Source organism: Danio rerio, chromosome 7 (assembly GCF_052040795.2).
Source record: "Danio rerio strain M-AB ecotype USA chromosome 7, GRCz13ab, whole genome shotgun sequence".
NCBI classification, from domain to species: Eukaryota; Metazoa; Chordata; class Actinopteri; order Cypriniformes; family Danionidae; genus Danio; species Danio rerio.
This window is the reverse complement of record NC_141027.1, coordinates 17239055-17252084: the sequence shown is the minus strand read 5'-3', so window position 1 is coordinate 17252084 and position 13030 is coordinate 17239055. Positions and strand designations below refer to the sequence as shown.

The following is a 13030-nucleotide window of genomic DNA, read 5'->3' as shown; positions in this document are numbered from 1 at the left end:
TGAAACAACTTGCCTTAAAGGGACTTTAATTAATTAGCAAATAACATAAACATCACAAACGTAAACAATAGGCAAGTAGGTAACATTGTTACATCGTGTCCTAACAATATCGCAATTAGCCATTTGAAAAAAAAATCCATTTGGTCAAGAAAATTTAAATAGAGCCATTCAGAAGCACAGAACTGCACCTACTGCACTTCACCTAAATGGTAAGGTTTACATTCTAACATATTATTTAACATTATTAAATGTAGATGCTGAATCACTGATATGTGTTGGTTTGCACTAGATCACAGTTCTTAGGTTCAAATTATTTATTTTCAAGATTTGAGGTAAATTATCTGCTGCTGTTTTCAGTAGTATGGCAATAAATGTCATGTAAAACAGCATTCAGACTCACATTACTAGCCTTTAACACGGTATAAAGGACATGAGTTGTATCTGAGGTGATCATTGTCAGTTTACTGTTGTTCAGCTGCAAGAAATAGAAGCTGTTTCTAATTTATAAATTCAAGGAGTTGGTTAGAACAAAAACTCCTTTTAATAAGGAAAATCTTCCTTTTATTGTGGGCTGTTGCTTTTATTAAGAACACAATTTAAATCAGCCTTTTGGCTTGATAGTCAGACTCACTCTTGCACTGTAGATGTCGTCAATCTGGCGACCTGCGCTTGTGTGTTTTGAACCAGGAGTGCAATACCTAGTTCAACCACTGGGTGTCAAACTTACATACAGCACCTTTAAATAATCTTTTTGACATTTCCAATGGAAGAAAAGAGGGAATACAACAAACACAGAACAAAAAACATGTAAGAGCAAAAATGATAAATGAAATGTTTACTTTCCAGATCTTGGCTTTCTTTGTGATAAAACAAATAAAATGAATGAAAATTCTATTAAAAAAACGTAGCAAATATGAATAAAAAAACTAATTTAATAACCTAAATTGCAAAGGTGCACGTGACTAGTTTAAAGACCTCGTCTGACTGAGACAAAGACTGTTAATTACTCTAATTAGCCTGGGAGTCAATATCCCTCAAAGAGCGGCTGCTAATTAATCCAAATTACCCACACAGCAGTGAAAACTCACTACGACAACAACACCACCAAACCGTCCCGAACTGACAGCGCCTCCCCCATGACCTCTGGCACCGAGGGTCAACAAACTACACACACACACACACACACACACACACACACACACACACACACACACACACACACACACACACACACACACACACACACACACACACACACACACACACACACACACACACACACACACACCTCCTTATTTAAATGATCGCTCCCTTTCTGACCGGTAACCCTGAGCATCAATCTCTCTAAATACTCCATTATCATGACAGCTAATGTTACTAGGGACAGAGTCATTACTCAAGGCTGCGCTGCGCATTTCTGCCCAACCGATCCTTATCTGAGCACCTCCGCGCTATCACACTTTTCCAGAGTCCCATTGTAGAGCTCGCTCCATCCGCCGAGCCAAACACTAATCTCATTACTGGGTTAATTTAGAGGACAATGTCAGCAACGCGGGAAAAATGGAAGGAGGAGGAGGAGAGAGGGATTTGGGACAGTTTAATACTTCCCTTCGTCCAGTTTAGGGAATATGAGCCAAGGATATCGATCCTCTGGGACTGGTGATTGGATTTAAGATGTGAGGAGATGATGATAAACTGGATTAGCTAGTAAATGAGCAGCATGACTGGTGTTAAACAGTGTAATCTAGGGAGTAATGTGGACTTCATTTGGGATTATATGGTTTAACGCTCATGAAACGTTAATAAAGACGTGTACAGAACAAAGTCAGGGTTTCATTTCACAGAATGCAAGGATCTGATTCTGGATTATTGTTGCTTTAGTGTCTTATTCAGAATATACAAGAATATATTTGTAATTACAAACTTTTTAATTGGGCGGCATGGTGGCTCAGTGGTTAGCACTGTCACCTCACAGCAAGATGGTCACTGGTTCGAGTCCTAGCTGTGCCAGTTCAGGGTTCAACGCTAAGAATTTTTTCTACTGGCCCGATCGGGCCAGTGGTTCTGATTTTTACTTGCCCTGCCCAAATTTTCACTGGCCCCACCAAAAAAAAAGAAGTTAATAGCTATTTGAATGTGCGTGTGTGTGTGTGTATACACACACACACACACACACACACACACACACACACACACACACACACACACACACACACACACACACACACACACACACACACACACCCTAAATCCCCCCTAAATTATTAGCACCCCTGTTTATTTTTCCCCCCAATTTCTATTTAACAGAGAACAGATTTTCTCAGCACATTTCTAAATATAATAGTTTTAATAACTCATCTCTAATAACTGATTTATTTTATCTTTTATTATTTTTCAAGACACTTTTATACAGCTTAAAGTGACATTTAAAGGCTTAACTAGGGTAATTAGGTTAACTAGGCAGGTTAGGGTAATTAGGCAAGTCATTGCATAACAATGGTTTGTTCTGTAGACAGTCTGAAAAACAATTAGCTTAAGAGGCTAATAAATTTTACCTTAAAATGGTTAAAAAATGCTTTTATTCTAGCCAAAATAAAACAAATAAGATTTTGTTCAGAGGAAAAAATATTATCAGACAAACTATCAAAACTATTTCTTTGCTCTGTTAAACATCATTTAGAAAATATTTTAAAAAGAAAAAACAAAAAACAAAAGGGGGCTAATAAATCTGTATATATATTTACGGTAATTTTTAAAATGTTTTTTAAGGAAAATTATTCATTTCATCAAGGCTATATTTATAAATGTAAAAAAGGTTTAATTGTTAAATATTTATCAAAATTTTAAATAACTGCTTTGTTATTGTATGTAGTTTCAAATAAAATCATTACTCCAGACATTATTGATTTTATAACTATTACCATTAATAAATATAACAATAATTAATATTAGTGATTTCTGAAGGATCATGTGACTGGAGTAATGAAGCTGAAATTTCATCTTTAAACTCACTGGAATAAATGAATAAATTATATGATAAACTACTTTTGAACAGTTATTTTATGGTGCAACATTTCACAATTTGTATTTATGATGAAATAATTGCAGCCTTGGTGAGCAGAAGAAGCTTGTTTTAACATATTTAATCACACTGACCCCAAACTTTTGACCAGTTGTGTATAGAATATTTTATAAGTGAAAATGTGCACTAAAATTTTAACAACCCACAGACATCGTCACCGAATACAAATCGAGGTCAGACTTTCTCATATATACAGAGCCTCATTTCAATTGTCAGGTTTTGTAGAAATCGATCTATTGAATTAATCAATCTATTAAAGAAACGTTGACTATAATTCTGTATTTTAGGCTTAAATTATAGAGAGACATAGCAGATGAACCGAGACTGCATCAGATCAATGTAAATCTTTCTTTAGAGCTGTCAGTGCGGAAATGAACAAAACAACAGGCCTAATACAACATATTATACGATTAAAATATGGAAAAATTAACAGATAGTAATTTCGGTCAACTTTCCTGACGGATAAACCGAGATCAGGCTGGATAAACAGCTCTCGGTAATATTTCAGCATGCTTTTACTTTCGCATTTACCGGTAAGAATGACATCTCGCCCAGCTCATCATTCTCTCTTCATATAGCCGTATATATGGCTATTACATGATCATAATATACTGTGATATAGCCTGGGTCGTTAGTTCGTTGCATTGTTTTGTTTTCTCGCTACAATCGATCCGCTCAATAGGACAGAGACCGCGTCTCATTCAGGCGATCTTGGACTGATTGATTTGGCGCGGAAGCGAGCGCAACTGCTGGATATATGCCAAAAAAACGCGCTGAAATGGGTGAAACGAGACAGATTCCGAAACAAACATCTATGTGTAAAAGCACCGTAAGATTGTATTTGCACACAATTGACAGACAGTCGCAGCAAGCAGCTCTGGCTCGATCTGGCAGGCAAAAAGGCAGCAGCTGGCCCGATCAGGCCAGTAACATTCTGTACACTGGCCCGAGTGTCTCGCACGCTGGCCCCGGGCCATCGGGCAGTCCTTATTGTCGAGCCCTGCAGTTGGTGTTTCTGTGTAGAGTTTGCATATTCCTCCCGTGTTTTTGGAAACCAAAATTGCCCATAGTGTATGAGTATGTGTGAATGAGTGTGTATGGGTGTTTCACAGTAATGGGCTGCAGCTGGAAGGGCATCCGCTGCGTAAAATGTTGGAACAGTTGGTGGTTCATTCCACTGTTGCAACCCCTCATAAATAAGGGACTAAGCAGAACGAAAATGAACGAATTAACTTTTTAATGGGCAAAAGCAATTAGGACCACATATCTCAACATAAACATTTAGATTATTTGTCATAAAAGGATTTACATACGACATTTTTGCACAAATATTATTTATATAGATAGTGCTTAGCATAATTAAAAAAAAAAAAAAAACTCTTTTAAAAAATTTAAATTGTTAGAATTTCACAGGGAATATAGACAATATATTATGGTACACTTGAAGAAAACTGTTTATAATCTTTATAAATTTTATAATCTCTCTATAATCTGTAATAATCTTTAGGAATATGAAGAAAATGCAGTTATTGTATTGGATTGATAGATAGATTGATAGATAGCGGCCACATTCAATTCGCATTAGATCAATGGATAGAACCACATTCGATTCGCTGATGACATCTTCATGTTCGCCTACAACGTACAAACTGCTGAGTCAATGCAACAAGAACTAAACAACGCTAGTGTAAATGTCAACCTGTGAATCAACAGGAAAAAGACCCATGCGATGAAGCACAGCAGCTGCGCCAATGGAAACACCAAGCCATCGATTTTGTTGACAAATAGGTCTACCTGGGCCAACAAGTCACCAACGATCACAAAATCAACAATGAGATCCACAGACGACACAGCACAGCATGGAATAGAGTTAAAAACATACAAGTCCTGACAAAAACTAAAACTGTGAAACCCGCAGTCAACTCTTTAGCTCCACCGTTCTTCCTACACTTAACTATAGCGGTGAAACATGGAAAATGTGAAAAACGGAAGAAAAGAAGCTATAGGCAACACAAACAGCGATTGAGCAGCAAATCCTGAAGATCTGACTCTGACTTTGTTTAGATTGATGTGTTTTATCTTTAAAATGGCGTTTTAGAATAAATAACGATCCACATCCATAAAGGAGTTTCATCTTATGTTTCTGAGAAGATCTCCATTCACAATACACCAATGAAAACACACAACACGTGACCACTGCACACTCTGTCATGCGCTGCAGCGTATGCGGACGTCTGAGCTCCAGGTAGTCAGCAGGTGCTTTGAGCACATCTATCCAGGTGAGAGCAGTGCACATCAGACAGTTCATCAAGGATATCCCACTGGATCTCATCTCATTATAATTGTTAAATGTGATGTTTAATTCATCTTGTCTATATCTAACGACATATTCACTGTATTTGGTCTTTTGTATTTATCACTTGTTCTCAATACCACGTGTTTTGGCTGAGCACAAAGATAAGCTAATATATCAATTTATGCAACCAGGTACACCGATTCTGCACATTTGACTGATTGCTAGCCTTTAATTTCTCTATTGTATAAACTTATTGTAGGTTATACTTTTATAATGGCCATTATTGATTATTAAAACTGATATTCAGCAAAACAGAGGGTATGTTTCATATTTTTCAATGAAAATGAAAAGAGACATATGTTATAGGCTGTTTTGTTATAAATATGCATACAGTGAAGATGACGGTCATATGAATATGTAGCTACACTATGCCATTTTTGGTGTCTGTTAAGTTGTTAATATCAAAATGAAAAAAGGCAGTTCCTTATATCATGTTTTCACATTTCTTACAAAAAAAAAAATGAAACAACATAGCCAAACACTGATCCCTTTATAGATTTACCTGACGTTTCCTCAGGAGTTTGTTCTCCATATTAAACTTGTGAAGTCTGAACTTACAAGGAAACTCTGTGTACTTAATATTGAGAAAATCCCCAATCAGCCTCAGTTTTCAGATGATGCCCGTTTTCTCCCCCATCCACACTGACATGGAGCAGCAGCATATAAAAATGAAAACGGCCTCTTCAGTGTTTCCAAAATGCTTTGTTTTTGGGGCTCGAAAACTCCGGGGTTGTGAGGACAGAAGTTTAAAATAAATTGTGTGGAACCCTGCATCTTTTTTTACAACTGTTAGATGACTCGAACAAGAGAGGCCCTGATCATCTACAGAATAATTCATACAGAATAAATTGTAAACTCTACAGAAGGTGGCTGAACAACCTGCTCCTCCACAACGGCAGATAAACTGGGTCTTCATTTATCAAAATAACAGCTGAATTTTATAAAATATGTTTATCTTGACTTTTCCCTTTTAATAAACTTTTATTTAATATTTTCCCCAACATATTAATTTGGGTGTAGACATTTTTGCACTGAGTTTTTGCTAGATTAGTTCCAGTCTTGGCTTCGATACGGACTAATCTAATGCACACATGTATTATTGTCAAGCATCCTATAGAAAATATTCACTTAAGAGAAATCTATTTCACGTAAAAAGGCTTTATTCATCAGTTCAACTGCCTTTAACACTTTTTTTTTTTGCCAGGGAAATTAGATGACAATGTTAGTGATAATAATCAATAATTAGAGAACAATGTCAGTGATGCAGGAGAAACAGGAGGGATTTGGGACCGTTTAATCCTACACTTTCACATGGTTAAGAGATATTGATCTTTTGGATTTAATTATTGATTTTATGAGGTTAGGTGATGATGATATACTGGATTAGAAAGTAAATTAACAGCATGCTTGCTGCTAAACAATGTAATCTGGGAAGCAATGTAGTAGTTTATGGACATTATGTGGATTTATTAGGCTCCTAAAACATTAACAAAGATGCTTATGAAACAAAAACAGGGTTTTATTTCACAGACAGAAAGGATTTGATGATAAATATGACACCAAATAAAAAATAATCCAGATCAAAGATTAACTTACAATAAAATAATTATAATAAATGAATTATAACTTTATTGTAAAACTTCAGTATTCAATAAGCAAAGGCAATTACGATCCATTAATCTAAAATGTTTAGTACATTATTTGTTATGAAAGAATTTATTTAGGCCAAGGACAGTGTTAGCGATGCAGGAGAAACAGGAGGGATTTGGGATAGCTTAATCCTACACTTGCTAACGGTTCAGAGATATTGACCTTTTGGGATTAATGATTGGATTTAAGTGGTGAGGTGATGATGATGACTGGATTGCCTAGTAAATGACCAGCATGATTGGTGTTAAACGATGTAATCCGGGGAATAAGTGTATCAGATTGTAGGGATCATGTGGGATTATATGGATTTCTGTAAATGCTTTCAAAGTGTTAATAAAGACACACTGTATTTCACTGCATACAATGAAGATCTGATTAAATAAAACATTAGAAGACTAATACATTTTCAATTGTTAAAGTAACCAATTAACTTGGTAAGTATGTTTAGAACTATAAGTTATTTATTGTTATTTGAATCTTATTCAACTGCAGTGTTTTTCCTCACTGACAAAAATGAATTATAGCAATTTCTGAGAGACATTTTTAATTAACAAATAATGTAAATGTAAACCTTTCATTGCAGAAATTGAAGTTGGCTTTAAATGCAAAAAAAAAAAAAAAAACTAAACTAAACTAAATGTATTGTTTCAATCGCAGTCGTACAAAAATAAAGATTTCACCAATCTTAACCCTGGAGGGGGACTTTATTTAAAGAATAAACAGTTATAAATATTTGGGCATAAGGCCTTATGAACGATTGGGATTTAATATTCATATTGAAAATCTCTTAAAGAAACTAAATTTGGTTTTCTTGTTGGTGTTAGGAAGTATCTTCCTTTCGAAGCAAGAAAAAGAATTATCCAATGCTGTTTCCCTTCAGTGATATATTATGGAGATGTAGTTATATGCATGAAAATCTGTCATTTTAAAAAAGTTGGACAGCATGTATCATGCTGCAATACGATTTGTGATGAATGCATCTTTACGTATCCATCATTGTACTTTGTACAAACTGGTAGGTTGGTTAGTTTTCCCTGTGCAAAAGGAGAAAAATGCACATGCTTCTTTTCACCGCTAGGGCATTATTGGGTAAATTGCCATCTTATATTTGTAAGCTTTTGTAATTTTATATGTGTAGCTAGTAACAAGTGATGATGAACCGAAAAATGTTGGAAACTGAAGTTGGATGGATTTGAAAAAACGTGAGGAAGAGTAAATCTTCATTATTAAGTGCTTGCTTAAAGGTATTGTTCACCCAAAATGTAAAATGTACTCACTATTAACTACTTACTTTTGTTTCCTCTTTTGAGTAAGTGAAAGAATTATCCTTTTTGGGTGAACTATCCCTTTCATTATTCAATGTAAAACTAAAAATCTACAAAGATGACTCCCTCCTACACTACAAATCATACATAAAGCAGTTTTCTGTATTTGGTGATTCATGTTTTTATTTTATTCCCTATTTATTTATGCTTTTAAATTGCATTATGGGACCTTGATCTTTCTTCCAACAACTTTTAACCTTGAAAAGTTAAAAAATGTGACTTTTATAAACATTTTTAATAGTTTAAATTAATATGTTGTTCAATTCAATTCATCTTTATTTCTATAGCGCTTTTACAATGTAGACTGTGTCAAAGCAGCTTAACATAGAAGCCCTAGTAAACTGAAACTGTGTCAGTCCAGTTTTTAAGTTCAGTTTGGTGTAAATTTCACTGCTGAGAGTCCAAACACTGAAGAGCAAATCCATCAATGCACACCTCCACAAGTCTCAAACCAAGCAAGCCAGTGGCGACAGTAGCAAGGAACAAACTTCACCAAATGACGAAAGTGGAGGAAAAAAACCTTGAGAAAATCCAGGCTCAGTTAGTCATGACATTTCTCCTTTATCCAAACTTCTTGTGCAGAGCTACAGTCTTCACGCCGGAGGCTGGAGAATGCTGGACGTCCATCATGTCATTGTCTGGGCTGATGTTGTATTGACTTTTCTCTTCGTGTACAAAGCCATTTGAATTTCTTTGGCTTGAGACTTCTAGTCACATTCACTTACATTCTTTTTTAGATGTTACGCTGCTCGATGTTGCAAACTGATATTTTCTTATTATATTATTCTGCTTTGACAGTATTGTCATGGACAAACTTGTTTGTAGAGCAAGTAGTTTAACCGTTTTCAGCCATTTATTATTCATAGTCATTTCTCCCATAGGCAACTAAATCGGAGCGCATTTCTGCATATTAGAATAAGGTCAATATTACGTTACAAAAACCTTGTAGTAAACTACCAGTAAACTTATTTTTCTACATGTTATTTCTTATATATTATCCAAAACTATTAAAATGTTAATAAAAAGTCACTTTGTTAAACTGTTGACTTTTGATGTTGAAAATTTAAATCTACAGAGCAGAGATAAAAACCACATACTGCCATTCACTGTAAATAACCGCAAAAAAATCATTACGCAAACTGCTAATTAACATATCGTTTACAGACATGCACTTCTGCCAAAGTGTTTATTTAAATCGCCGTTGCATTTTTATACACATCTACCATTCGTTAAAAAAATGACAGTGAGGGCCTTAATTCTCACCTCTATAAAGCAGCATAAAGCATCATGGATGTCAGTAAAAGCCATCCACACTCATGCAGCACGTAGAGGAGTCCTCAGCACAACAGCGGCCCAGCCAACTGTAAAATTAAACTTCATTTTCCTTTCATCCTCCTGCCTGCACTCACTCCTCAGACTTATATAATAACAATAACCATAATCAAAAAAATAAAAATCTCCCAGAAACACCACATGTGGCAAACACATCTCAACCCCAGCAAATAAAACTGTATTCCCACTCCACGATGAAAGACCCTCGAGGTGAAACATGAGCTCATTTTAATGGGCAGAGAGGCTGTAAACGGAAGCCTGGAGTCCATTTGTAAGTTTAGCGTTTGGGAGATTGGAAGTCGACCGGGTTGAGGTAAATGACAGGCCTTTAGGAACGTGACTGCGGCCCGTAAACACACTGAAGTCAACCACTGAGACAAATAACAGGACTAGTTTGGGGATGAAAATGCCGGGCAATACAGACAGCTGAGGCCGGTTCAGTCTGATGGTGTTTCTAGGTCTCTCAGAGGAGTTACTTAACTTTTTAAGCCAATGCTGCTTTATCACTGAATATTTTAGATACAGGTTGTTTTTTGGTCATGTATTTTACATTGGTGGTGGAATTGTGTTGATTTGTCACTAATGTAATGCACAGCATCTTTCTGGCTAACATACTGCATAAAGAACTTGTCCAAATTGTGCGCATTTCATACCCAATTAAATTAGATAATTTAATTGTATATACACAGTATATATACACGTTATTACTACTTTTAGACTATATTCAAGTCTAAAAGTACAGTGCACATGCTCCATATGTAAAGTTTAAATGTAACACTGAATGTAAAAATTAATAAAAAAATGAAAAATAAATGAATGAAAGAACATGGTTGGAATGTAAATAAATACAATAAATAACTAAATAAAATAAACAAATATGCTGCAGATGCCCTTCCAGCTGCAGCCCATCACTGGGAAACATCTAAACACAATCATTCACATACATACACTGTACGTGAATACAGGACAATTTAGCCTACCCAATTCACCTATACCACGGAACACCCGGAAGAAACCCACGCCAACACAGGGAGAACATGCAAACTCCACACAGAAATGCCAACTGGCCCAGCCGAGGTTCGAACCAGCGACCTTCTTGCAGTGAGACAATTGTGCCAACTACTGCAAGCCCTTAATGGGAAATTTAATGAATAATATAAATCCTTCTTGTTAACTTCCGGCCGCAACAGTATCTGATGTAGCAACAATTTACAACTACTACTATTGCTGCTACTGCTACTTATAATGATAATAATAACGATAATAATAATAAATGTGCCAGAAGGTAACAAACAAATGTCGAAAAGCAAAATTATAATTTACAGTATTAATACTTGAAAATAAAAACAAATAAAATAATAATAAAATGTAAATAAATAAAAAATAAAAATAAAATTTATAAAATGTTGAGGTCAGTAAAAATGTTGGCATTACCATTTAAAAATAAACAAAACATATATATGTATATTTGAATAAATTTATTTAAAAATTGTTTGTTATAAAACAAAGTGATCAATGGGTGAAAAAAGATTTGGAATGGCACGTAAAATAAATAATCTAAATATTATTCTTAAAAAAATTTTTTTTTAAAAAGACTGAATAGTGGAGGCCTAAAATCACTAGCTAAAGAACTTCATATTTAGGATGAAGATGCCAAAGATGACCATAGAGTCATCCTAATGCAGAAAAACTACTGAAAACAACTACACTCAACCCCAGATGGCCTCTCTCTAACATCCTCAAATCTGTTTATTCCTTCAAACTCACCTGACAATGTCCATGGCCTGGTAAATGATCTCAGACTGGTCGACAGCAATGACCTTCTTGGCTCCAGCTTTGGCGGCAAACATGGAGAGGATTCCTGTCCCACAGCCCACGTCAAGCACCACCTGCGGGTTAAAGAGCAGCAAGTAACCTTTCCTCGCTATGCCAGCTTGTCTGCGCCATCTTGAGCGTGCAGATGTGTAATAATGGCACTCGAGGCATTCATCATACTGACAGGGTCAAACCCTTATTTGCCAAAGTCCACTGGCTGGACCACGATGGCCCGAGATAAGCTGCTCGTATTCGACCCACAAACCTTTCTCTTTTCAGCTCAGTGCATGGATCCATGTTCAACTGCGGCCGGCTAACGCTGATCTAGCCAATGTCAGCAGAGAATTAATGGTTTGTATATGAGCTGTGGTGGATGTCGTGGGTATGTGTGTGTGTGTTGAGGCACTATTATCCTGTTATCAGTCCACTGCAGTTGACACTTAAGAAGCCCCTTTAAAAAAATACTGCAGCTGGGAATAATGTGTGTTTTTTTTAAATCAGCCCTGTCATTGTAATCATTGCACCATTCGACAAAGCTAAAAAAAATGCTCATCTTGTCCTTGAGGAAGTCTATGAAGTCTAGATAGATCTCGGTACAAGTATACATATATGCAAGTATATATATATACATATATATATATATATAAATAAATAAATGATTTAAATATTTTTGAGAAATATATTTAGCATGGAAAGTGAAAAAAAATTAAAAAGTCAGTTAATAAAAAATGTATTAGTTAGAGGAAAAAAACTCTGATGTTTCTTAAAAACATTATTTTGTCATGGGTCTATTGAAATACTTCTGCAAGATCAGTAGAAAATGAATACATGTATATAAAAAATTTCAAATATATTTTATCAAGCCAGTGCACTTGACACTTAAGTTTCAATAGCTCTTTGTGGAATTAAAAATTTTGCTATGGACAACTGAATTCATTCATTCGTTCGTTTATTTATTCATTTTTCTTCAGCTTAGTCTCTATTTCAGAGGTCGCCACAGCAAAATGAACCCCCAACTAACTATATGTTCACAGCAGATGCCCTTCCAGACCCAACCCAGTACTGGGAAACACAGTACACACTTGTTCGCACACACTTATACACTGATTTCATAAAGAACTAAATTAAATAATTGAAAAATAATTAAACAGTAATAAATAAATGAACATTTAATTTAAAAAATGGCAAGCAGAATTAATTTAAACTTAATATTAAATTCTTCTATGGTGGAAGCAAAGAAAAATGTTGGTGTGGCCATTAGAAAATAATTCTTGATACTTTAGAAACCCTTTTTTTAAATTAACACAGTCACTGTAGTTATTGATATATTCAAGAACACTTTAAAATGTCCCCAAGTGAGTGGGCTTCAAGACCCCCATACACACCTTGTCCTTGAAGACATCCATGTTGCGGTACATGAAGTCTCGGTAGCTCTCAGTGCGCACCTTGTCCTGTCGGAAAACGAGACAA

The 13030-nt window shown here is 35.5% G+C and overlaps 2 protein-coding genes across 5 annotated transcripts in view; one reads left to right on the top strand and one right to left on the bottom strand.

Annotated features, from left to right (window-relative positions):
* The window catches only part of LOC147835938 (uncharacterized), a 939756-nt gene that overhangs the window by 234592 nt on the left and 692134 nt on the right, over positions 1 to 13030 (top strand). The gene's annotated exons all lie outside the window — the stretch shown is intronic.
* prmt3 (protein arginine methyltransferase 3) overlaps positions 1 to 13030 on the bottom strand; it is a 112426-nt gene that overhangs the window by 87455 nt on the left and 11941 nt on the right. For all 4 annotated transcript variants that reach the window (XM_087259309.1, XM_087259311.1, XM_087259310.1 and 1 more), the window contains 2 exon segments: positions 12946 to 13011; positions 11513 to 11634 (listed from right to left, as the gene is read on the bottom strand). In XM_087259309.1, coding sequence (XP_087115435.1) covers positions 11513 to 11634; positions 12946 to 13011 — 188 coding nt within the window.